Genomic DNA, 26,128 nt, shown 5'->3' with positions numbered 1-26,128 from the left:
AGGGAGGCGGCGCCACACATTCAAGAAGGGCAGACACAGGCCGGTGCAGACAAGACTCTTATCTTCTCAGTGACAACTCCGGAAAAGGACACAGCGTGGGGGGTCGGGGTAGGACTCAGCAGCCACCAGTCTCGGCAGGCGGAAGACAGTTTCACTGCGGCACTGTGGGAGGAGACAGGGGGTGGAAACGCATGGCTCCCAGCCCCCTATGTCCCCTGGATTCACCTGACCAGCAGGGAGCCCAAGTCTCCCTCCGCCGCCCCGCGCCCGGCCCTCGTCTCTGGGGGGCGGTCAACCAGCATCATGGTGCCCGGGATTACTGTAGTTTGGACCCCAAATTGGGACCTTCTGATCAGGGATTGCTGAGCAGCGGCTGGTGACCAGCCGTCCTGGGAATCCCAAAGTAGGGATGTCTCTGGGCTGATTCCATAGTTGATAAAAGGGGACAGTGGAACATTAGAGATGGGGTCCTCCTGGAAGGGCAGTGGTCTAGAAGGACAGACAGGACGTGCCCCGACAGTGGTCTCTCTGAGCCCTTGCTAAGGGTCTGCAGCCGCTTCTGTCTGCTGGGCTGTCCTCAGGGCCTGGGGGCGTCACAGTCCAGGAGGGACTTGGGAAGCCCCTATTAACATCACCCACCTCTGAGGGACATAGTTAGTGGCCTCCCCACCAAGCTGATGCTTGATGGACTGAAGCCCAAAGTGGAGGAGGCGAGGAAGAGTGTGCAGGGTAGAGGGAACAGCATGTGCAAAGTCCCAGGGGCAGGAGAGGGCATGGCCAGTTTGTGCAACCGCCAGCCGCTTGGTGTGGCTGGAACAGTGTGGAGGGAAACAGGGTCTGTGAGGCTGGAGAGGGGCCAGGGTTGGGGCTGGATGAAGGACCATGACCCCAGGCTGAGGGGCTCCCGGGGAGGCTGTGAGCAGGGCTGGGGCAGGTCAACTCTGGATAGAGAGCCCTGTGGGGGCTGGAGTGGAGGGAGAGACAGAGGCGAGGAGGCCGGGTGAGAGTTCGGGAGGAAGAGGACCAAGGAGGCTGGGCTGGCACTGTGGGGCAGAGGCAGGGACAGGAGGGGCGCAGCTAGGGGACAGGCTGTGGAGGGGAGGCATTTTTTCTGGGCTCCCACAGCACCCACTCCTCTGCCACGACCCATGTTTCTTTCAACGCCAACCCCACACATCTCCCCAGGTCGGCCCGGGCTCACTGGGGCCTCCATGATCGTTTTCTAAGCTCTTCCGGCCCCCCTTCACACCTTCTGTGTCCTTTCACAAAGCTGGGACCCCCACCCAGGCCGGGTCAGAGCTCCCCGCACCCCACGCCTCCAGCGCCCCGTGCCGCCTTCACTGCATCGAGCCTGTGGGGCCTAATCCAGCTCCCAGTCACAGTCCTAAAGGGCCGCCCGGCTCGGAGCCCAGCCCAGCCCAGCACGGGCCTCTGGGAGCTCTCAAGGGCTCGAAGGCCGGGTGGAGTGCCGGCCGCGCATCCTCACCTCGGACTTCCAGCTTGCACTCAGCCAGCGCCTCCCCCAGCTCGTTGACCGCCCGGCAGGAGTAAGTCCCGGCGTCGAAGGGGGACGGGCGGCGGATGTTCAGCGTCAGGACCCCCTGGTAGTTGGTCATCAGGAACTTTGGGTCTTCGCGGATTTCCATGTTGTTCTTCATCCAGACCACCTTTGGCTGTTGATGGGAGCGGGAGAGGAGGCCAGCTCAGAGAGGGACCCCTGGGGGATGGCCAAACGGGCCTGGGGAGGCAGGTTTGGATGTTCCTTTTGGCTGTGTCACCGCCTCATTTGAGCTGGATGAGCTAGGACTAGTCACTGCTCTTCTCTGACCCTCAGTCTCTTCTTCTGTAAAAGCAGGCTGATAATCTCTACTTGGCAGGGTAGCGGGGAGGGCTCCCCATTGCTGTCAGAATGAAGAGCTCCATCCTCGTTGCAGCCCTCAGGGCCCTACATGATTTGACCTCCTTTCTCCTCTGCCCTCACCTCCCACCCCCTCCCTCCGTCTGCACCAACCACACGGGCACCTTGCTGTTCCCCAGACAGACCAGCAGACTCCCTCTTCCAATGTTGCTCTTCCTTCCTCTTTTCACCATCGGCACTTGCCTCTGTTCAGGCCTCACACGTCACTTCCCAGCCCCCAGGCTGTGGCGGGAATGCCTAGTTCCCCCTCCCAACGGCCTGCTCTTCTCTCACACAGGTGCCACCCTTTTTCATTGTACCCTCATTCATGTGATTAGTGCCAGGCTCCCCCAACATACAGAAATTCTTGTCTGATTCACCCAGCAGATAGAAAGCCTCTGACAATGTGTGTTGAAAGAATAAACGTAGTGAATGAGTGATGTAAATAGCAAAGTGAATGAATGATGTAAATATGCAAATAGAGTGAATGAGTGATGTAAATATGCAAACAGAGTGAATGAGTGATGTAAATATGCAAACAGAGTGAATGAATGAACTAAGTGAACAGATGGGGAGGTGAATGAATGAGTGAATGAGTGAAGTTTGTGAACAAAGCAGACAGATGGAGATGGAGGAGCTGAACGAACGAATGAACCCACAGTACACCCCAGGGGCTGAAGCTTAAAGCTGGGAATTAGACCAGAAGTCGGCAAACTTTGCAAAGGGCCAGGGAGTCGCTATTTTAGGCTTTGCAGCCCGTGGTCCCCTCCCCGCGGACAGTACGCAAGCGAGTGCGCACAGCCGTGTTCCAATAAAACTTTATTGAGAGACTCAGGTGGCGGGCGGGTCTGGCCTGGAGTTTGCCGACCCCTGGTCAGATGGCAGTCTGGAGACTGGACGGGGCGGGAAGACGCCGGGGAGCCCTGGAGGTGTAGACGACCCCCCTCCCCCGCAAAGGTTGCCAGTGCCCAGGGAGGTGAGAGTGTCAGGATCTGAGACTGGGGCTCTGGTTCGAGCGGGAGGGAGACAGGAAGTGGGTTAAAAGGGAGCAGATCCCCTAAGAGAGGAGAGAGAACTCGGGAGGAAAGGCGGAGTGGCCAGGAGGAGGGGGCGTCATCTGGGCGAAGGTTTCCCTCCAGGGTTGCACACACACACACACACGTGCACACACACACACGCATGCGCACGGCACCTTTGGGTGGCCTCTGACGGCGCAGTTGAGAGCCGCGGCGTAGCCAGCCACGACCACGCGGTCGGGCAGAGGCGTCAGGAACCTGGGGGCCATTCGGAAGTCGTGCTCCTTGTACTCAAAGGGTTTGAAGGTGATTCCTGGGGGAGGGGAGATGCACTGTAGGTGACCAAGCTCATGTGTCCCCTCCTCCATCACCAGGTGCCATCAGCTCGGAGTCTGGGGGTGTGGGGGGCAGAGGAGGGGAGGCAAGGTTGAACCCCAGCCCTGAGGGGGGCCCGCGGAGGCAGGTGGTGAGACCTGTCTTGACGATCCGGGCCGTGTTCTTGGACACGCCCGGCAAGTCGCTGAGACCGCAGAAGTTCTCGCTGTACACGCGGAAATAGTACTCGTTACCCATGATGAGGTCGGACACGGTACAGCAGGTGTGCCGGTTGTGTTCATAGACGGTGAACCACTCCTAGAGTCGGGGACACGGACACGAGAGGGACCGGGGGTGAGGAAATACACCCATGTGTGTGCCACGCTCGGAAAGCCCGCCAATCCCAGCAGCGCCGTTCACAGCGGCCGGGAGGCAGGCACAGCCCAATCGTCCACCCGTGGATGAATGGAGAAGCAGAAGGCGGTCGGTCCCACCATGGAGTATTACTCAGCCATGAAAAAGGAATGAAGGCCTGATACGTGTGACAGTGTGGAGGAGTCCAGAAAACTACGCTGACAGAAGCCAGACACAGAAGGCCACATCCTGTAGGATCCCACTTATGTGAAATGTCCCGAACAGGCAAATCCATAGAGACAGGAAGCCATCAGTGAGACTCGTGGTGGCCTGGGGCTGGGTGGGAGGGAATGGGGGTGACTGCTTAATGGCTATGGGTTTCCTTTTGGGGTGATGCAAATGTCTTGGTACCGGAGACAGCTGGTGGTTGACAACATCGGGGATGTGCTTTTTGTTAATGTTGGTGCCATTGAGTCGATTCCGACTCCTGGGACGCTGTGCACAGCAGAGCGGAACCCTGCCTGGTCCTCCTGCGCCATCCTCGCCCCTTCTTGATCAGACAACGCTCTGCTGCTATTCACAGGGTTTTCATGGCCAATTTTTCGGAAGTGAGTGGCCAGGTCCCTGTTCCTGCTCTGTCTTAGTCTGGAAGCTCCACTGAAGCCCGTCCGCCATGGGGGACCCTGCTGGTGTCTGAAATCCCTGTGGCACAGCTTCCAGTGTCACAGCAACACGCAGCCGCTACAGTGTGACGACCAACAGAGGGGTGGTGTGGTCCCCCGACTGGGAAACGCACCCGGGCCTCGGCGGTGAGAGCGCCCAATCTTAACCACTAGACCCCCAGGGCTGCCTGGGAATGTCTAAAATGCCATTAAATGCCGCTTTAAAATGGTGAACGCTTAATTTTCTTATGTGAATTCTACCTCAATAAAAAAAAGAAGAGAGAAAAAGAAAACCCACCACGTGCCAAATCTCAGCCCCGAGGCCTCCCTCTCTCCCCCCAGCTCACCCCAATCTCTGGGCGCCTCGGTTTCCCCAGCTGTGAAATGGGAACAGCAGTGCCGGCTCTGCGCATCGGGCCAGCTTGTCTGCCCCCAGCCCCGGGTGCCCCGGGGTCTCACCATGGTTTTCTTGTCGGCTTTCTGGACTAAATAGCCCGTGATCTCACTGTTCCCGTCATCCTTGGGGGGCTGCCACTCCACCAGCGCGTTGGTGCCCCACACCTCCTTCACCATCACGTGCTCCGGCGGGCCTGCCTTTTCTGGAAGGGGTGGGGGGCGGTGGGTACAGGCCAGCCCAAGGATCCCTAAAAGTCCAGGTCCTCGCCCCATGCCCACCCCCCCGCCCCCCCCTCCAATTCTGGTATCTCTTAGGCCTTGTCCCTGACTCCCTTTTCCTCACCTTTTGGCCCCATCCCAGTCTCTCCTCTTTCCCTGCATCCTGGGCCGCCAGCATCCTGCCTCGCCTCCCACCCCGCGTTCCCTCATTGCCACCTCACCCATCCCCGCCCCTCCCTCCCGTCTGCGCACCCACAACCCGGATGCGGATGGTGGCTGTGTCCTTCATGTTCTCGATCTGCACGCTCAGCTCGTACTCCCCCGAGTCGGAGCGGGCCGCCTCGCGCACGAAGAACACGGTGTCGAAGTCACTGGTGCGCACGTGCACGCGGGAGGTGTCCACAGGTGCCCCGCCCTTGGTCCACACCACCTGCGGCCGCGGCTTTCCCTGCACGGGGGCAGCGGGGGTCGGGGGAGAGGTCAGCAGGGTCTCCCGTGGCAGGGACTGACCCCTCGACCCCTGACCCCCGACCCCAGCTCTGCGCACCTGGAAGGGGATGACGAGGTTAAGATGCTCTCCCACTTTGCGGACGTAAGTCTCGCGGAGATGGCGCGGGAGCCGGATCTTGGGTTGCTCTGAGGGCACGAAGTGGGGTGCTCAGCACGGGGCTTGGGGGGCACGCGAGGGAAGGACAGAGACCAGCGCGACGAGGTCGTCAGAGGACGGCTGAATGTGACACGCAAAGGGCAGGGCCGGATGACACCAAGTTGGTCTTTAGGACAACACGGTCGGGGCTCAGGGGCCACTCACCCACAATCTCCCGGATGGTGACCGGCTGGGTCAGGGTGGCCGGCTGGCTGCGCCCCGCGATGTTGACCCCAACCACCCGGAAGACGATTTTCGCTCCCGTGGGGAGGTTCTTGACGGTGAAGCCACAGCGCTCAACGGGCTCCGTGTTGGCCGGGATCCACTCGTCGGCTGCGAGAGACAAGCGATGCTGTGGGCCTTCCCTCCGGCCCCTCCCAGGACTCCCTCGGCTCCATGTCCCTTCCCTCAGCGAGCGAGAGGCAGCTGACACTTACTAAGCGCTTACTAGGACCAGGTTCACAAGATGGCACACGTTAGCTCTACTTCCCACCTCCGCCCCGTGTCACCCTCATCTTAGGAGGAAATCGAGGCTCAGAGAGGGTGAGGAACTCGGGGCGCCTCCTGGGATTCCCCGCCTCGGTGACAGGCGCCCTTCCATCTTGGGTTTATCACTGGGGGTCGGGGGTCGGTGAACCGATATGGGTCAGACCAACAATCAACAGGGTGAACTCTAACCAAGCGGGGTCTGAGACATCAGGGCGGCGCTGCCACAGAGTGGGGAGGGGTCAGCAAGGGTGGGAATGGGGTAAAGGGGACTAGGAAGAGAAAGAGGGAAGGGGCTGAGCGGGGTCCGACCGTCCGTCGTGTCCACGCATTGCCACATGCAGTCATCACGGTACCCTGTTGGGATGGGAGCTGTCTTCGCCAGTTTTAGCTGGAGAAACGGAGGCTCAGGGACTTGCCCGAGGCCACACAGTTAGAAAGTGCAGAGGCAGGACAGGAACCTATATCTGTGTCACTTTAAGACCTGGGGTACGGTGTCGAGGTGATCACGTCTGTCTTCCCAGTGAGACGACCGTGTCGGAGGTATCCCCATAGCCGTGGCACTGGGCCTGGCACGGAGTCAGTGCTCAACACGTTTGTTCCATGGAAGATGGAGAGTTGGATGTGTGGAAATATGCATGGGTGGATGGACAGACAGATAGATGGACAGACGGATGGATGGACGGACAGCTGGAGAGACAATAGACAGATGGCTGGATGGTCATATAGGGAAATGGATGGATGGAAAGAAGGGAGGGAGGGAGGGAAGTGGGAAGAAAGATGGCAGTGAAGAGGTAAAGATATGGATGAAATAAATGTTACTGGGTGGATGGATAGTTAGATGATCCAAAAGATTTTCAGATGGATAGAGAGATGGTGGGATGGATGACTGGGTGGGCAAGTGGATGGGAGAAAGGAAGGAAGGAAGGGGGGAGAGAAGGAGGGAAGGAGGAAAGAAGAGAAGGAAGGAGGAAGGGAAAGAAGGAAGGAGAGAAGGAAAGAGAGGAGAGAGGGAGGGAGAAACAAAAGGGCAACGCAAAGGAAGGGAAAAAGGAAGGAAGGAAAGATGGATGGATGGATGGAAGTATGGATGGATGGATGGATGGATGGATGGATGGATGGAAGGATGGATGGATGGATGGATGGATGGAAGGATGGATGGATGGATGGATGGATGGATGGAAGGATGGATGGATGGATGGATGGATGGATGGATGGATGGAAGTATGGATGGATGGATGGATGGATGGATGGATGGATGGATGGATGGAAGTATGGATGGATGGATGGATGGATGGATGGAAGGATGGATGGATGGATGGATGGATGGATGGATGGAAGGATGGATGGATGGATGGATGGATGGATGGATGGAAGGATGGATGGATGGATGGATGGATGGATGGATGAATGGATGGATGGAAGAATGGATGGATGGATGGATGGATGGATGGATGGATGAATGGATGGATAGAAGGATGGATGGATGGATGGATGAGAGGAAGAAGGGATACAGGTAGCAGATAAATACAAGGATGGAAAGATAGATGGATGGATGAAAAGGTGTTGCTGTATGGAGGATGAGAGTAGGGGAAGGTGGAAGGCAGGAAGGGAGAGAAGGAGGGAGGGAGGGAGAGAAGGGGAGAGGGAGGGAGAGAGGACACGCTGGTCACTGGGGGCCTAGCTTGACCCATCCCATCCCAGGGGTTCATGCAAGTGCAGACAGAACAAGGGCAGCCCACCGCACCAGAGACCTCTCTGCGCTGCCCTGATGCAGTCCCCTGATGGGACCCCCCCTGGGGCTCTGTGTGAGCCTCTGCCCCCACCGGGCCCGACAGGGTCACTCACAGCCCTCCACGCAGTACTCCACCAGGTAGCCGTCGATGCCACCTGCCCCAATCTTATCCGGGGGCCTCCACTTGAGGGTGGTGGTGGTGTCTGTCACATCCTCCACCATCAGGTGCTGGGGTTCACTCGTGGGCGCTGTAAGGACCCAGGGAAAGGGGAGGTGGGGGTAAGTGAGGGGTCAGTGGTCACAGGGAGGGGCTGGGGTCACAGGTCAGGAAAGGGATCACAGGTCAACGAGCAAGGACATGTCATCATGGGTCATTAAGACAAGATGTCAAGCGAAGTGAGGTCTCCAGGGGCGGGGACAGGTGTTAGTCTGGTAGGTCAGAGGTCAATGAAGTATTCAGGCAACAGCACGGAGTCTAGGATCACTGAGCTCAGCAGTGATGCACTAGGTCAGGAAGAGGTCAGGAGGATGGGTAGGGCTGGGGGTCAAAGGCCAGGGTGTAGGGTCAGAGATCAGTGACAGGCAGGATGCGGGTGGGAGGTGAGTGGGGGCTTGGCGAGGGTGCAGAGGGGCCTCACCAATGGGCATGAAGGGCTTGGTGTTGACGCTGGGCTGGGAAACGCCGATGGCGTTGACAGCGAAGACGCGCATCTCGTAGAGGACACCCTCGATCATGTTGGTGGACTCGTAAGTCAACTCCGTGAAGACCTCGAAGTTCAGCTTCATCCAGCGCTGAGAGCCCTTCTTCTTCCGCTCCAGAAGGTACCCTGGCCACCCCCGGGCACGGAGGAGCGGGCGCTCAGGGCGAGGTCGCGGAGGGGGGCGGCCGGTCAGTCGGGGCGGGGGGGGTCATATCAAAAAGTCACATGGCCCAAAGAGGCCATGGATCTTGGGTTGATCTCAAAGGCACAGAGCAGTCAGAGGTCACCCGTCATGGGGTCAGGGATCAAGAAGGGTCACAGGTCCTGGGTTGGGGTCAGGGGTCACAGAAAATCCCAGGCTATTTGGCCAAAGTGAAGATTCCTGGCTCGTCAGGGAGCAAAGAAGGATGGAGAAGACCAAAGGGATCGCGAGATCTCAAAGACAGAAACCAGGTCTCAGGGGAGTCATCAAGGATGCTAAGGACTCTCAGAGGTCAAGGAGAAGTCAGAGGGCAGGAGAGGTCAGAGGTTATGGGGACTCCGGCACACAGGCACTCACCGGTAAGCGGCTGCCCCCCGTCATACTTGGGTGGCTCCCAGACAAGAACGGCCCAGTCCTCTCCAACCGAGGTGACACGCACAGCCTCTGGGGGGTCTGGGACATCTGGGGGGGAGGCAGGAGAGTCAGGGGGCCCCTCACGGCCTCCAGGAACCACCCCCAGCTCAGCCCCCCGCGGCTCGCTCTGCTCACCCACAACCCGCAAGAAGATGGAGGCCACGTCCTCGCCGGCCGGGTTGGTGACCTTGATGGTGTAGCGGCCCTCGTCCCCTCGCTCGGCACTCTCGATCAGGAAGCTGCTGCTGCCCTCCCGCTGCTCGATGCGGACCCTGCCCTCGGTGGCCAAGAACACCTGGACACAGCAACCAAATGGCCTTGCACAACCTCTCCCCAAACCCAGACCTGCCTCTGCCTCTCCCCTGCTCAAAGATCTCCATGTCCCTCCGTCACCCCACAACCCCACAACGCACAAGGCCCTGGACCCATGCAACGCCCTGACCACTCTTCTCTGCTATACTCTGACTCATTCTTTAGGACCTGCCCAGAAGTTGCCTCCTCCAGGAAGCCCTCTTGGATGCCCCCAGCTGAAAGTGATGCCCCATCCCCTGAATTCTCATAGTGTCCAGTACCTCCCTTTATCTCAGCCCCCATCACCCTGGACTGTGACTCTTTGGGCACGTGTCTGCCTCTCTCCAAAAGAGGAGGCTCCTGAAGGCGGGGGCTGTGTCTGATTCACGGCTGTATCCTCAGTGCCGGCGCACAGAGCCTGGCAGAGAGGAAAGCTCGGGGGGTGTTTGCTGAGGGAGGAATGAAGGAAGATGGAGTCAAGTCTATCCGTGTCACAGAAGAGGAAATGGAAGCCCAGAGGAGAGAAGAAAAATTGAACTATTCCAGGGCCTGGAATATACGAGGTGAAAATATTTGTTGGATGGATGGATGGATAGGTGGGTGGATGGATGAGTGGATAGGTGGGTGGATGGATGGATAGGTTGGTGGCTGGCTGGCTGGATAGATGGATGGATGGGTAGGTGGGTGGATGGATGGATGGATAGATGGATGGGTAGGTGGGTGGATGGATGAATGCATGCATGGATAACAGGATTGATTGATGGATAAATGGACAAATTGATTAATTACTGGAAGAATGGATGGCTCGACGAATTAAGTAATCTCTAAATTAACTGATGAATAGAAAGATGAATGAGTTGATGGATAGTTGGATTGGTTGGTTGGTTGATTAATGGATTAATGGATGGATGGATAGATGAATGGATGGAGCACCCACCATGTCCTAGGCCAGAACCATGTGATGGACAAATACAATCTCCAATCTTCAAAACAACCCCCTGAAGAAGGAATCATAATCCTCATTGTACAGACAATGAAACTCAAGCTCAGAGAGGGAAAGCAACTTGCCTAAAGTCACCCAGAAGAGCTGAGAGGGAAAAGTCAGGGCATAGGGCATGTCCCACCATACCTGATCCTCCTTCAGCCAGGTGGCGACGGGAAGGGGCTCCCCTGTGATGGACACGTCCAGCCTCAGCTTGTTTCCAGCCACAACCACAATCGCATTTTCTGAGGTCTTCCCTGAGCAGTCCAGGTGGATCTTTGGTGGCTCTGGTGGAAGAGCAGAGATTCTGGGCAACTTGAGAGAGGGCAGCTGGGCCCTCCCAATCCCCTCCAGAGGCTCTGCCAGGAAGCAGGGTTCAGCAGCCATAGAGAACCAGGAGCCCAAGCCTCAGACTCCCTCAGATCCAAGGGTCCAGGCCCCAGCCCCTCCTCCCTCAGACGAGGAGTCCAGGCCCCAGCCCCTCCTCCCTCAGACCCAGGGGTCCAGACCCCCAGCCCCTCCTCCCTCAGACCCCGGAGTCCAGGCCCCCAGCCCCTCCTCCCTCAGACCCAGGGGTCCAGACCCCCAGCCCCTCCTCCCTCAGACCCGGGAGTCCAGCCCCAGCCCCTCGTCCCTCAGACCCGGGAGTCCAGCCCCAGCCCCTCCTCCCTCAGACCCAGGAGTCCAGGCCCCCAGCCCCTCCTCCCTCAGACCCAGGACCCAGGGTACCACAGCAGCCCCCGGTGCTTACCTTGCTTAGGGACATACTCCACCTTGATTTCTGGAGGACAAAGAAAACCAACAGTTAGTTCTAAATTGAGCCAGCCACTTATCCCACCCTCACAGCCCAGAGGTGGGAGGGAGGGTCTGGCATCACCAGGGGACCCGGGGGGCTGGGGGTGGATTCAGGTCCATGACTGTCCCTCCTCCCACGTGCCCTGCACACGGACGCGCTTCAGCGTACACAGTGCTCTCTGCCTCATCTTCTCATCTGAGTCCACCCATGGTCAGCAGGTGCCTGCTGCCACTGCCAGTGTACAGCCAGGGAACTTTAACCCTGAAGGGGGGAATCCAGGCCCTGGGGTCCAGGAGGGTGGGGCTGTGGTCCCCGCGGGAAGAGGAAGGGGTCTCCTCACCCAGGAAGTTGAGCTTGGCCGAGAGGGACAGGGCATAGCCATCGGGCACAAACATGTAGTCTCCTTCATCCTCAGGGCGGACGTCATCGATCACCAACTTGTGGACCCTAAGGGGTTGGGGGGACAGGGCGGGGGTCAGGCGAGGTCGCCCCGGGGACCACAACGGAGAAGTACCCTCCTCAGTGCAATGGACATGCCTGCGCTCACCATTTTATTCTGGGCTTTGGAATGCTACGGCCTGGGTTTAAATCTAGCTTTGCCACTTGCTAGCTGTGTGACTTTGAGCAATTTACTTAACCTCTCTGTGCCTCAGTTTCTTCACTGATAAAACAGAGGTAATGATGACCATCTACACCAGGGCTGCTGTCAAGCATTTAGAAGGTTCTCTGGCACATAGTAAGTGTCCTATAAGCGTTAAGAGTTGTTCTCATCATTATTGACACCACCAGCAGCCAGGTTCCTTACATGGAACCCAGAGGAAGCCTACACTCCGCCAGGAGCTGTTGTCAGGAAACCCACAGGGACACAATGTCCTGTGGCATCGTGGAGGCTGCCTGCTGCCACAGGTGACCGAGTGTTTATCCCAGGTGGCCGTGTGCTCCCTGCTGAGTTCCAGCCCCTCGTCTCCCTAGCTAGATCCCCGCTCCGGAGTTGACTGCCACATGACTATGCCAGGAGGTCACATGGACCAGAGCAGAGGCAGCCTGGTGAACAAGCAGAGAAAGATCTGCAGAGCTGACATTCTACTGACCACAGAGGCACGAGGAAGGCCATTCTAGACCACCCAGCCCCCAGCCAACCCGCGGACTCATGATTAAATAGATCCTTGTTCTTTTTTTTTCTTTGGTCAGGAAGTTTGGCCCTGAGCTAACATCTGTGCCAATCTTCCTCTCTTTTGTATGTGGGACACCACCATAGTGTACCTTGATGAGTGGTGTGTAGGTCCGTGTCTGGGATCCAAACCCACAAACCCCGGGCCGCCAAAACAGAACATGTGAACTTAACCACTACACCACCAGGCCGGCCCTAAATCCTTGTTCTTTGAAACCACTTAGTCTTGGGATGGTTGTTACGCAGCTATAGCTAACTGATACACATGCCCCGCCCCCGGCCACCCCCACAGCCAGCTCCGCACCTCCCAATGTGGGAGATGGTGATCCTCTTGCTGGGCCGCACCTCGACCCCATTCTTGTACCACTTGCCCGTCACCTTCTCATCCGACACCTCGCACTTGAACTCGGCCTGTTCTGAGGCCTTCACTGTCAGATCCGCGATGTCCTGCAGGACCTCCAGCTGTTTCTCTGCATGAGGAGAGAAGGGGATGAGGCCGTCACAACTCTAGTCAGTCCACAAATATTTGCAAGCACCCACTATGTGCTAAGCACTGTTCCAGGCCCTGGGGATACAGCCGTGAACAACCTGGAAACTATCCACTGGACTTGTGGAGCTCACATTCTACCGGGGAGACAGTGAACGGAAAAACACATCAACATACAACAAGAGGGGACGATGAGGCCTGAGGGAGGGCAGGGAAGAACCCGGGGGAGGACTCAGGAGTCCCCAAGGTATGGGGCACAGCATGTGCAAAGGCCCTGGGGAGGAAAGCAGGCTTGTTGGCGTAGGAAACAGCAAGCCGACCAGCAGGGAGGGAGCAAGGCAGACGCGGTTGGAGATGAAATGGGCGGGGGCAGATGGGCCCAGATCACGGACCTCATGGGCCACGGGGAGGACTTGGCGTTGCCCTGAGTGAGGCAGGAAGATGGGTTGAGAAGACGGCTGGGATCTGACTTCCACTTTAAAAAATTTGTATTTTTTAAATAAAATAATGCATTTACGTGGTTTAAAAAATAACATGATAAGAGGATTTAGATAGAGAGGGAGAAATCTCCACCCACAGGCAGCTTCCATCCAGCCTGGAGCTCTCAACGCAAATGTGTGTATATGCTTCCTTTCTCCCCTTCTTCCTTCCCTCCCTCCCGCCTTCCTTCCTCTCTTTTCCCTCTTTTAAAAATAGTAGCATATGTGCTTTTTCCCCTAACAATACATCTTGGAAATCCTTCCATATGAGTAAATTAAAAACTGTCCTTTTTTATAGCTACCTATGGATGTAGCATAATTTATTTGGCCCATAAATGTCTTGGGAACTTTTTTTTTACTTTTTATATTTAAAGAGTTAGAAACTCACAGGAGTTTGCAGAAAGAGTGCATAGGATCCCATGTCCCCCGATGGTGACATCTTACGTAACTGTCGTCCAATATCAAACCAGGAAACTGACCATTACAGGAAATTGACAACACAGGAAATTGTCCAGTACTGTGAACTATGTGCTCAGTTTTCACCATCAGACTCACATTTTACAAGGGTTACTCTGGCTGGGGTGTGTGAACAAGGTAGGGGCAGGCGTGGAAACACAGCAACCAGTGAAGAGACTACTGCAACAGTCCAGGCACAAGGGGATGCAGACCTGGGCTAGGTGAGGGCAATGGAGGTGGGGAGAGGGGTCTGATTCAGGCTCCCCTTTGAAGGTGGAGCCACCAGGACTTGCCGGTGAATTGAAGATAGAGTGTGAGGCAAAGAGAAGAGACAACTTCAGGATTTGGGGCCTGGGCAACCCTGGGCTGCAAGGAGAGGCATAAGCAGTGCGGCCCCTGCCCCACCCGGAGGCCCCGTACCTTCCACGATGAGATCGGCCTCACATTGGCCGCCGTTGGTCATGACCCGGTAGCGACCCTTATCCTCCAGGGTCACCTCGGAGTAGATGAGAATATGACGCTTCCCATCCTTCTTGAAGCGGTACTGGGCCTTATAGGAATCCTCCCGCGTCATTTCCACGCCGTCCTTCATCCTGGGTGGAGGGGACGTGAAGGGGGAAGTGAGGGGCCCGTACAGCCCCGGGTCTGGATGTCAGAAAGTGAGTCAGGGACCAGAGAGACAGTCCTGAGCAGGGGTCAGGGGTCAGAAGGGAGGTCACAGGACAGGGGAGAGATTAAGGTTGGCAGAGGCATCTGGAGCGGATGGGCCACAGGTGGTGGTCAGGAGACAAAAAGAGGAGGAGGAGGTCACAGGCCATAGGGAGATGCCTCAAGGTTCCGGTTGGAGGTCAGGGGACACAAAAAGAGGTCATAGGAAGAGGTGAGAGCATGAAGTCCTGGGGTCACAGAGAGATGTCAACTATCGTGGCCTCTGTAAAGGGCACTTCCCTGCCTGGGACATTCCTCCTTCCCCATTTTACTTCTAATTCCTCTCATTCAAATCTCAGCTCAAGGGTCACCTACTCCAGGGAGGCTTCTGTGACCTCCTGAGTCCCTTCGTCCTATTAGAAAGCAATTACAGCATCAGTTACTGATCCTCTGAAATACTTGTCAAAATAGAACTTTCACATTTCCTTGTGTGATGGCTTGACTAACGTCTATCTCCATCTCCTATACACACACTCCTCAGCAACTTACCAGATTATAAACTCCACAAGGGCAGGCGCCATGTTGATAGAGTCTCTCCCCATTTTATCTCCAATATGTAGAAGAGTGTCACCACACATTGGGTGCTCAATAAGTATTTGTTGGAAGGGTAAATAGATATAGGGATGGACGAATGGATGAGTAGTTGGTTGGGTGAGTGGGTGGGTGGATAGATGGATGGATGGGTGGATGTATGGATGGACGGATGGATGGGTGGATGGATGGGCGGGTAGATGGGTGGGTGGGTGGGTGGATGGATGGATGGATGGATGGATGGATGGGTGGATGGATGGGTAGATGGGTGGGTGGATGGGTGGGTGGATGGATGGATGGATGGATGGATGGGTGGATGGATGGGTGGATGGGTGGGTGGATGGGTGGGTGGATGGATGGATGGATGGATGGATGGGTGGATGGATGGGTGGATGGATGGGTGGATGGATGGATGGATGGGCGGGTAGATGGGTGGGTGGGTGGGTGGATGGGTGGATGGATGGATGGATGGATGGGTAGATGGGTGGGTGGATGGGTGGGTGGATGGGTGGGTGGATGGATGGATGGATGGATGGATGGATGGATGGGTGGATGGATGGGTGGATGGGTGGGTGGATGGGTGGGTGGATGGGTGGGTGGATGGGTGGGTGGATGGATGGGTGGATGGATGGGTGGATGGATGGATGGGTGGATGGATGGGTGGATGGATGGGTAGATGGATGGGTGGATGGATGGGTGGATGGATGGATGGATGGGTGGATGAATCAATGGGATGGATGGGTGGACGGATGGGTGGATGGATGAAAGTATGGATGGGTGGATGGGTGGATGGATGGATGGATGGATGGATACATGAGTGGATGGACCAAAGGATGGATAATTGATTAAATGGATGAATAAATAATTTAATGAATCTGAGATAGTAGGAATTAGGAGAAGGATCCCAAAGAGAATGGGATGGGTAGAGGTCAGAAGTTCTAGAAAGAGGTCATGGGTGAAGGTCAGGATTTATAGAGAAAGGCTGAGGTTTCCTGGTGACTGGTGGGTAAAGGTCCGAAATTTCCAAGAGAGGTCATAAAGATCAGGGCTGAGGCAAAGAAGCTGTGGGCACCTCTGTCAGGGATCAAGAGTCACTTACCACATGACCTGGGCACCCTCTTCTGACACCTCCACTGACATTTCCACCCGGTCGCCCACAAACACCTGCTGGTCCTCGAGGGGTGTGATAATCAGGACCGGAGGTTCTGTGGGGCATGGGGGAACAGGAGGTCAGGAGTTTCATGACCCCTCCAGAGCCCCACTCCCCAAGCTCAGGCCCAAATCCCGGCCTCACCTCTGACAAAGAGCTCGGTGAAACACTTCTCGTCTTTGACGACGACCTCATAAGCAGCATCATCCGCCAGCGTGCACTTGTTGATGGTGAGAATCCGCTTCTTACCCACATTCTCAAACACGTACCTGGTGCAGAAATCTCAGCTCAGCCCAGGGCACGGAGAAGCTCCTAGCCCTGGGGCAGACTCGTCCACCAGTTCCCAGGGTAAGTCACTCCCTTTCAAAGCCAAATTGTGCAGGAGGGGATAGACGGTCCAAGTTCTAGTATTTAAATGACCACAGCGGAAATGCTATCTGTCCACCCATACCCATCTTCTCCTTCCATTTAGTCGTGGCACACAGCTACCCACCGAGAGAACTACACTTCCCAGCCTCCTTTGCAGCTGGGTTGGCCACACCACTGAGCTGCGACCAATGGAGTGTGAGTGGATGTGAGGTGCGTAACTGTCAGTCATCTGCGACTTTGAGTTGCTTGCTCTGGATTCCCTCCTTCCCACTTCCTGTCCCCCAGACATAGCCTCAACCACGCAGAGGAGGACAATGCCACAAGAAACAATGTCGCCAAAAATACGGAAACTGGATCCCCGAAAAATCTCTACCAGGAGAGGCAGCCCACCAGCCTCGATCAGCTAGAAATACATTTCTCTCCAACTTAATGCGTTCTGGGGACTCTGTTACAGCAACTTAACCTATACTTTAACTGACCTAAGTTTTTATCTCCTCTAAAATGCTCATGATGATAAATTTAGAAAACACAGCAAAGAAAAAAAAATAATAAAAATAGAACCCATCCATAGCCGTCCCACCAAGAGATACTCCTGCAAACATTTTGGCCTCTGTTTCTCCCACCTTTTTCTTTCTACATATGTAGATTAACATTCTTCGAAGCAGAAATGGGAACTATGCCTCTGCACATAACAATAATCTCAAACAGCTTCCCGTGTTAGTATGTGTTTTAGAATATCTTTATTAGTGACTTCACAGCACCTTCGTTTAGTATGGAACTGTACATTTTGCTTGTTTTCCTTTTTTTTTTTTTAAAGATTTTATTTTTCCTTTTTCTCCCCAAAGCCCCCCAGTACATAGTTGTAAATATATTTTAGTTGTGGGTCCTTCTAGTTGTGGTACGTGGGACGCCGCCTCAGCGTGGCCTGATGAGCGGTGCCATATCTGCGCCCAGGATTTGAACCGGTGAAACCCTGGGCTGCCGAAGCGGAGCGCGCGAACTTAACCACTTGGCCATGGGACCAGCCCCTGTTTTCCATTTTTCAAGACAATAGCAAAGGCTTCCATGAAGAAGCTTGCAGGTAAATATGCATAATCGTGCTAATTCCCTTAAACACCTAGAACCGCGCAGCCTAAAGGCGTTTTAATACACCGCCTTTTGAGATTTAGCAACTTACGTTCCCACCAGCAACATCTGTGCACCCGCTTCCCTGTCTTCTCCAGCTCTGGGTTTTATCATTTTGTAAAGTTTTTGAGCACTTGGAGAGCAGAAAGACTGTTGTTCTGATTTGCATTATTATATTACGAGGATGATTTGCAAGGTCGGGTGTACTTCACAGTGTGTTGGCCCTTTGGGTTTCCTCTCAACCGAATTCCTATTTTTCATTGCCTTTGTGTTTGTCATTGTCTTTGTCTGTTATTCTACTGAGGTGCGCGCCCTTTTCACGTGGGTGAGGGACGTGGGTCTCCTCTGGGTTAGGGGTGGCAGCCTTATTCCCGGGCGCTCTCTCTCTGGGACTCAGATCTCCCCCACCCAGGGACGGGCCCCCACACGTACTTGCTGCTTGGTTTGATCTCCTGGCCGTTCTTGAACCACTTGAGGGGGAGGTCTGGGTCACTGATCTCCACCACCAACTTGATCTTGTTGCCCTTGTCCACCTGGTAGGCTGGATCCAGCTTCTTCGTGAAGGCTACAGATGGAGGGGTGCGGGAGCGACAGAGCTGTGAGGTTCTCGCCGCCCTGGTCATTCCCAGGGCTGTCAAGTCTCCCTCCCGAGCCCACGGGCTCTCCAAGGTCAAGGTCAGAGAGCCTCCTATGACCTTGGAAGTCCCCGAGAGCAGGGCTCTATCACTCCTCAGACTGGGACCTCCGAAAGACAGGTCCAGGGTCCAAACACTGAACACCCATGATGCTAGGGTCCTCGCGGGATGGGCCCACCTCCCCTCAGACCAGCGCTGACCTGCGCTCTTCTTGACCTCCACCTTGGCCTTCTTGAGCCGCTTCAGCATGCCCCGGAGGTCGGTGATGCCGTACTGGAAGGCAATCCTCTCGTACTCGCTCTTCTTTGCCCCTTTCAGGAGCTCCCAAACCTCAGGAGGGATGCCCAGGTCATCATCATCTTTCTTCTTCTTCTTGTTCTCCTCCTCAACCACCTCCCTGAGGGTGGGAGAGCAGGCTGGGCCACCACGGGGTGAGGAGGTGAGGGTCTCCCTCTGCCTTCTCCACCCACCTGCCGTGTCGCTTTCTTTCTCAGAGGCTGCTGCTGCCCCTTCTTCTCTCCCACCTGGCCTCCATCCAGCCTCTCCCTCTCCAATCTATTCCACACGTGGCCCCAGAGGGATATTTCTGACCCCCACAGCAGATGCCATCCCTTCCCCATTCAAAACTCTCCCATGGCTCCCCATTGCCCTCCGGAGGAAGCCCCAGCAACTCGGCCTGGCAATCACGACCCCACCCACCATCCCATCGCGACCTCCACAACCAAACCATGCTACTCGCCTTTTCCTGAACACTCCAGGCTCTCCCCTGCCGCCCAGCCCTTGTATAAAATATCTCCCTGCCCTACGACCCCTCCCCACCTTCTCTTCCTGACAGATTCCTCTTCATCCTATAAGCCCTAGTACCAAAGTTCCCTCCTCCGTGCAGCCCCCACCCTTCCGGGCAATGAACTGCCCTCACTCTGGGCTCTCACAAGGCGCCCGTGGGACCCTCTCTCAGACCACACTAAACAGCCTTGGTCTGTGTCCATGTCTGCTGGATCAGACCCATCTTCCCAAGGCAATGAGCGACTCAACGTCGGGGGCCCATCAAACTTCTCTCTGTCCCCCGATCTCAGCCCAGGGCCTGGTAGACGGGAGGCCTCAGAAGATGTTTCATGAGTGCGAGAGTGAATGGATCTCTGGAAAGAAGGAAGGAAGGGAAGGGGACAAAGGGAGGATAGATGATGGAGGAATTTGGGGACATACGAATATTTGGACCGAAGTACAGAGCATTGGGTGCGGAATTGATAAATAGGTGGGCGGAGGGTCAATGGACGGCTAGGGTGATGGATGCATGGGCCAATGGATGGGTGGGTTGGTGAGGGATAGGCGGCATGAAGATAGGTGGATGGGTTGATGGAGGATGGCTGGGTCAGTGGATGGTTTGGTGGCAAACGGTTGGGTGGGCACTTGGGTGAAAATGTTAATGGGAGTTGGCCAGACAGGTGGCTGGCTGGGTAAAGACGAACAGATGAATCTACTAGTAAATAGGTTGTCGGGGACTTGGTTGCAGGGCTAGATGAGCGAGCAGAAGGATGGATAGGCGGACCAGCAGACAATAAATAACTGAATGAATGGACAAGTATCGTGTTGAACAATATGAAATTGCCAATATCCAATCATTTTTGACCTACAGAACAGCAATTTCACATCAACCAATCTAACAGAGCTGTCTGGGTAGATGGGTGTGTCCCTGGAGAGATGAACAGTGGATCGAGGAACGCCTGGCTGGATGGGTGCGTGGACGAGCAGATGAGAGGGTGGGACGTTGGACTCAGTTGGGAGAGAGATGCAGGTACAGATGGCTGCACAAGCGGGAAGGTGGACGGCTGGGAGACGGATGGGTGGTGGGAAGGTTGGACAGACGGGTGCCTCGATAGGTGGGGAAGTGGACAATGGAGTGAGTGGGTGAAGGATGAACGACTGGGTTAATGAACGGGAGGCTGAGTGTAATGGCAGATGGGTGGACGGACAAGTGGGAAGACGGTGGGTAGATGAATGGATATGTAGGTAGATGGCTGAGCAAATGGACAGGAAGGTGGATGGATCATAGATGGATAAAGAGGTAGCTGGTTGGATGGATGCATGAGTGGACCGACTGCTGGACGGGTGGACAAGTGGATGGGTGGTTGGGTGGGTGAATAACTGGGTGAACTGGAATCTGAGTGGACAGGGAAATGGAGGTGAGGATGATGGATTAAAGGGTGGGTAGGTAGATGGATTGGTGGACAGAAAGTTGCTTGGGTGTGGGTGGATGGGTGAATGGGTGGACGGACAGATGGCTGGGTGGGCGGGGAATGGGTAGATGGAGAAGGAGTAAGCAGGGAGTCCTGGGATGGCAGTGGGGTCTCCCCCACCAGCCTCCTCCTCGCTGAGCCCCCAGCTCCCCTCTCGGTGCCAGGCAGGGTGGGCTCACCTTTTCCTCAACAGGCCGCTGAAATCCAGCTCGCCCGCGTCTTTCATCTTCCCTTCACCCCTGTGGCCATGGAGAGGAGGCGTGAACCCCACGGAGGTCTGGACACTCAGACTCACCTTGGGTCCCCACTCCGTGCCTTCCCCGATCCCCCCTCCTCCCACTGCTCCTCCTCCCACGGGAGGCCCTCCCATGATCCTTGGCACCAGGAGACCCCCTCCCTCTCCCCACGGTCCAGGGTCACTTACGAACGCTTGAAACTCTCTAGACTCTGCCCAGAGGAGTCCTGACGGGGTGCTGGGGAGAGGTGACAGGGGAAGAAGGGTGAGCGGGAGGCAAGGAGGAGTCGAAACCCAAGAGCATCCCTCCAGGCCTGCACAACCTCCCCCAAGACCCCCGGTCCTCCACCTCTTGGGACAGCACACCCTCTCACTTGGGCCTGAACACGCTTACTTCTAGACTCATTCCCCTGCCAGCTGTGCACCACTCTCTCTCAGCAGCCTATACCCCTCACACCTGGGCCAGCACGCCCTTCTCCCCAGGCCTGGGCAACCTCATTCCCTGTGCCCTCCATGTTTAAGGCCTCACACATCCTGGGCTGCAAACCCCCGGAGCCTATACACCCTCCATCTGGACTTCTTTCCCCAAAGACCTGTGCTGGCCTCGTCCCCACATCTGTCTGCTCGCCTACACCTGGCTGGTACATAGTCCCCGGATCCCAGCCCCGCACCCCAGGCCCCCACCCCCACCAACGCACCCTCCACATCGATGTTGAAGCCACAGCTGTCAGAGAAGTCCTTGGCCTTGACCTCCAGGCGGTAATCCCCACGGTCCCCAAGGACCACCTTCCCAATGTGCAGCTCCAAGGTGTACACCTGCGGGCCAGCGCCAGGGCTGTGGGGGCACGCGACCACCCCCCAGCACCACCCCACCTCCCCAAGAGCCCACCCCACAGCTCGTTCTTCGAGTCCTCACCCCTGCCCCACGGGAGGGGCCAGCTGTCTCTTCCCATGCCTGGACAGTCTTGACCCCTGGGGGCCCACATCCCTGACCCCTGAGATCTTTCTGGGAGTGCATGGGCAGTGCCCAACTGCACCTTGCCCTGACCCGACATTCTCCCCTCCTGCCCAGCACAACCTCTACTGAGCAGCCCCGCACAACCTCCACCCATGGAGCCCCCATTGTCCATCTACAGGGCTCCAGGCCCGCAGTCTCGCCTCAGGCAATAGGCCTTCTGAGAAGCAGGGCCCGTACAGCCTCCAGCCCTGGCCCCCATGCCCCCACGTCCCCACAGGGTCCTCACATTGCTGGCAGGGTCGTGGGACTCCTTGAAGGTGAATCGGGCCCCGCTCTTGCTGCCCAGCTCTAGCCACTTCCCCTTGATCCACTTGAAGGTTGGTTTGCCCTGGAGCTCCTTTCCGTTCACCTTGGCCACGATCACCGTGTCCTTTCCTGGGTGGGAGGTGGGAGGTGTGGGACGGGAGGGAGGGGCCGGACAGGAACCTTTAGACTCCGCAGAGAGAACTGTGAAGTTGGAACTCCCAGCCCCTCCTCCCTGAGACCCAGGAGACCAGCCCCAGCCCCTCCTCCCTCAGACCCAGGAGTCCAGGCCCCAGCCCCTCCTCCCTCAGACTCAGGAGTCCAGCCCCAGCCCCTCCTCCCTCAGACCCAGGAGTCCAGCCCCAGCCCCTCCTCCCTCAGACTCAGGAGTCCAGCCCCAGCCCCTCCTCCCTCAGACTCAGGAGTCTGGCCCCCACCCTCTCCTCCCTCAGACCCCCCTCACCATTCTCCACAGACACAGAGTCTGGTTTCTTCAGGAAAATGCCAGTGGGCTCCTCAGCAGTGGGAGACTGGTCCTCAGGAGGGGCTTCTGCTCAGGAGACAGAATTAGGGAGTCTGAGGCAGTCTGGGGAGGGGGCCACAGGCCACTTTGGGGGCGGGGCTTAGAGCTAGCGAGGGACTCTGCTCAAAAGCCATAGGGCATGGGGTGAAGTGGCTTTTCCTGACCTGAGAAAGACCGCACATCACCCAGGCAGCTGCATGACCATGGCCAGGCTCCCCCACCCCTTTGGGCCTCAGTTTCCTCATCTGTGAAGTGGAGGGTGGTGGACTGGGCGGTCTGGAATGGGGCTTTGGGGTATGAGGGGTGTAAAGATGGACTGGGGCATTCAGAGCTGGGCAGGAAGCCGTGATGAATCAGCCAGTTGCTGGGGGCTTGAGGGCCAGGCCGAGGGGCTGGGCTCTGTCCTGGGGGCACTGGGGAGCCATGCGGGGCTGTGAGCAGGGGAGCGGCGGGTCAGCTCTGGAGCTGTGGGGAGAAAGGATAAAGGGGAAAGAGCAGGGAGGGTGCAGAGAGGTGAGGGGAGCCAGGGGGATCAGGTGGCAAGTTCTGCAGAGCCCACCTGAACGCCATCTCACCTTTGGGGGGCTCTGCAGGAGCCTCCTTGGGGGGGGCTTCCTTGGGAGCTGGTTTGGCAGCATCTTTCTTTTCGGGGGCCTTTTTGGCCGCTGAGAGGTAGACATTCATAGTTGAGCATGCGCTTAGTGCCCTCCTCCCTCAGACCCAGAGGTCCAGGCCCCCAGCCCCTCCTCCCTCAGACCCAGGAGTCTGGGTCCCAGCCCCTCCTCCCTCAGACCCAGAGGTCCAGGCCCCCAGCCCCTCCTCCCTCAGACCCAGGAGTCTGGGTCCCCAGCCCCTCCTCCCTCAGACCCAGAGGTCCAGCCCCCAGCCCCTCCTCCCTCAGACCCAGGAGTCCAGCCCCAGCCCCTCCTCCCTCAGACCCAGGAGTCCAGGCCCCCAGCCCCTCCTCCCTCAGACTCAGGAGTCCAGCTCCCAGCCCCTCCTCCCTCAGACCCAGGAGTCCAGGCCCCCAGCCCCTCCTCCCTCAGACCCGGGAGTCCAGGCCCCCAGCCCCTCCTCCCTCAGACGCAGGAGTCTTGCCCATGCAGACGTAAATTTATCTCCAATCCCGAGAATCTGTGTGATCAGATTTCCCCTTGCCTCTTTCCCCAGACAGGCCATGCCCCTGCCACCCAGGCCACCAGGCCCTGACCTTTTGGGTTCTGGGGGTATAATTAGCTCTTCCTCTGGGCTGGAAACTGGACACCTTGTGCTGACCACAGCATCTTTCATCTATTCTGTCTTCTGGCTCCCGGCCCTCCAGGGCTCCAGCTACACCAAGGGGCTGGACTCCCACCCCAGAGCCTGGTTGGCCTGGTGCCAGCAGACTGGACACCCCAGAAGGAGGAGTCCTCCTGGGGCTGTGTCTCTCCTGTTCACTCCCGCATAGAGGGAAAGCCCCCACCTCATATAAAGAAATGCTCCCCAGTCCGACTGAAAGAAGGGCCCCCAAACTGCAAATAAAGAAAGGTGCTCCGGCCCCTAGATGGAGATGGTCCCCTAATTCCTACCTGGGGAAGCCTCAGTTCCCATAGAAACAAGATGCCCTCATCCTTGGACAGAGAAGAGCTCTGCTCACCACGCAGACAGGAACCCCTCACCTCTACACACACCAGGGCCCCATTCTCCTATAGAGAATCGCCCCAATCCTCAGGGAAGTGGCTCCGGTCCCCTCCCAGCTGCCCCCATCCCCAAATGTGGAGGACCCTAATCGCCACGCAAAGACTCCCCAATCTACATCCACAGGACTCCCATCCCCATGGAGAAAAAGGGACTCAAATTCACAGAGAATGTCCATCTGCACCCATAGATGGCCCTCAACTCCCTACAGAGAAAGGAATGCCCTAGCGGCACAGGGAAGGGGACCCCCCACCCCAACACAAGGAAGGAACCCCTCCCCGCACAGAGAAGGCACCGCATCCTCCCAAACCCACAAAGAGAGGGGCCCCTGGTCCCCCACTCGGAAAAGAGGATGCATCTCCACATAGGGAGGGAGACCGGAAAGCCACCTGGTTTTGCCTCAGGCATGTCGGCGGACCTCCTCCCGCTCCTCTGACCGCAGCTGTGTCCTGCTGGGCCCTGGGGAGGACAGGTGGGCCCCCAGGGGGAGCCCTTTAAGGAGGCCAGAGACTCCCAGGAGGCTCTGGGAGGCATCGGATGTGCCTCCCCACCCTCCCCTGCCGCCCCACATTCCACCCTCGTGTTCTAAAGGGCGAGAAATAACAGCTGGACAAGGCGGTGGCTGGATGCCAGGTCCCCTAGGAGGAGGGGGCTGGGGTTCCCACACCTGGGTCTGAGGGAGGAGGGGCTGGGGGCCTGGACTCCTGGGTCTGGGGGCAGAAGGGACCTGGGGCCCAGATTTTGGGTCCTGGAGGAAGGAGAAGGATGAAGGCCTGGACTCCTAGGTCCTAGGAGGAGGGACGGCCAGGGGCTGGGGTCTAGAAAGGGTGAGAGCTGGGAGCCAGAATTCCGGCCTGGGGGGAGGGGAGGGAAGACGGGGTCTAGAAAGCCATTCTTAGCATCTGCAAGTCAGGAGTTTTCGGGAAACCAGAGCCGGGAGGGAGGGTCCGGTTTCCCAGCGTAGGCAGGACGGCTGCGGGGGGAAGGAGGTCTCCGTGCCCGCCGGCAGGGCACTGGGGCTCGGGGACTCCGGAGGCCAGCGCCCGGGCGTGGGCACACCCGAAGGCCTGGGGCCCCGGCCACCTAGGACCCCAGGCTGGCCGCCTCCTCTCCTGGGACCGCGCCTGGCCCGCTCGCCGCGGCGGTTCCCGGAGCGGGCGCGGCGGGCACCAGACGCGGGGGAGGGGCGGGTGCCCCCCGCGGGGGCGGGCGGGGAGGCCGGGAAGGCCCTGGAGGGCTGCCCGGACGTTGGCGCCCTTCCCGGCAGGGGGACCTGTGGCTTTCTGAATGGGGGTGGTGGAGGCTGGACGCCGGGTCGAGGAGGCGAAGGAGGTAGGGGGAGGGGATGGGGGCGGAGAGGGTCTTGCGTACACCAGGTGATGTGGGGAGGAGGGCGGGGAAGCGCTCGGGGGGCTTGGGGTGACGGCGAAGACGGTGTTGGGGGGGGGGGAGTAATGAAGGGTGAAGGAGCCGGTGGTAGGGAAGACAAGTCCCTCCGGGTTTTCTTCCTTCCCAGCTCCCCCCTCCGCCTTTTCCAAAAGCCCCTTAGAGCCGGAAACTGTCCCGCCTCCAGGGGGCGCCAAGCCAACCCGGAGGCAGCCTCCGCGTGACGTCACGGGTTGCCAGGCAGACTGCCGCGCCGCTCCGGGAGCCCAGCGAGGCGGTGGACCCGCAGCTCCCGGGAGGGTGGAGCTGCCACCTGGGGCCTCGCGCCCCGCCCCGCCAGCCCGAGGGCTGGATCCAGAGAGAGGGGCACAGAGACCCCGACCGACAGCTAGGGAAGCAGCGAGAGGAGGGGGCAGAACTCCAGTCGTCAGGAAGAGAGGGAGACACACAGTGAACCGAACCACCAGAGCCTGGATCTCAAGCCCTCACCGCGGCCTTCAAGGCTCAGGCCGATCTGGCTCTGATTGCCTCCTCCTTCGCCGTCGCAGCGTCTCTGACGGCCTGGCGGACGGCAGCACTTGCAGTC

At 57.6% G+C, this 26,128-nt stretch overlaps 1 protein-coding gene across 1 annotated transcript; it reads right to left on the bottom strand.

The window, feature by feature from the left end:
* Nucleotides 1-44: 44 nt before the first annotated feature.
* MYBPC2 (myosin binding protein C2) lies at nt 45-25,311 on the bottom strand. The gene is made up of 28 exons (XM_023650221.2): nt 24,546-25,311; nt 23,055-23,144; nt 22,420-22,506; nt 21,940-22,088; nt 21,394-21,511; nt 20,885-20,933; nt 20,640-20,699; nt 18,424-18,620; nt 18,021-18,153; nt 16,239-16,363; nt 16,044-16,149; nt 14,126-14,298; nt 12,588-12,753; nt 11,453-11,559; nt 11,068-11,097; nt 10,464-10,603; nt 9,179-9,338; nt 8,987-9,091; nt 8,365-8,553; nt 7,840-7,974; nt 5,671-5,838; nt 5,407-5,495; nt 5,112-5,307; nt 4,704-4,843; nt 3,387-3,546; nt 3,090-3,226; nt 1,487-1,673; nt 45-162 (listed from the first exon to the last, which is right to left on the bottom strand). The coding sequence occupies exons 1-28, from the start codon at nt 24,688-24,690 to the stop codon at nt 152-154; spliced, it is 3,552 nt and encodes a 1,183-aa protein (XP_023505989.2). The 5' UTR covers nt 24,691-25,311; the 3' UTR covers nt 45-151.
* Nucleotides 25,312-26,128: the final 817 nt, after the last annotated feature.

The sequence above is a fragment of the Equus caballus genome, chromosome 10 (assembly GCF_041296265.1).
Source record: "Equus caballus isolate H_3958 breed thoroughbred chromosome 10, TB-T2T, whole genome shotgun sequence".
Taxonomy (NCBI): Eukaryota; Metazoa; Chordata; class Mammalia; order Perissodactyla; family Equidae; genus Equus; species Equus caballus.
Note: the sequence above shows the minus strand (reverse complement) of the source record. Positions and strands in the feature narration are given on the sequence as shown.

What these genes read in the sequence shown, in the direction of transcription:
- MYBPC2 (XM_023650221.2), bottom strand. Translation starts at nt 24,690, where the DNA reads ATGCCTCCCAGAGCCTCCTGGGAGTCTCTGGCCTCCTTAAAGGGCTCC. An exon ending in CTCTGTGTCTGTGGAGAATG is followed by an intron (nt 22,089 to 22,419) that starts GTGAGGGGGGTC and finishes CCTCCCACCCAG; the next exon opens with GAAAGGACACGGTGATCGTG. An exon ending in AGCGGCCTGTTGAGGAAAAG is followed by an intron (nt 18,621 to 20,639) that starts GTGAGCCCACCC and finishes TCCCACCCTCAG; the next exon opens with GGAGGTGGTTGAGGAGGAGA.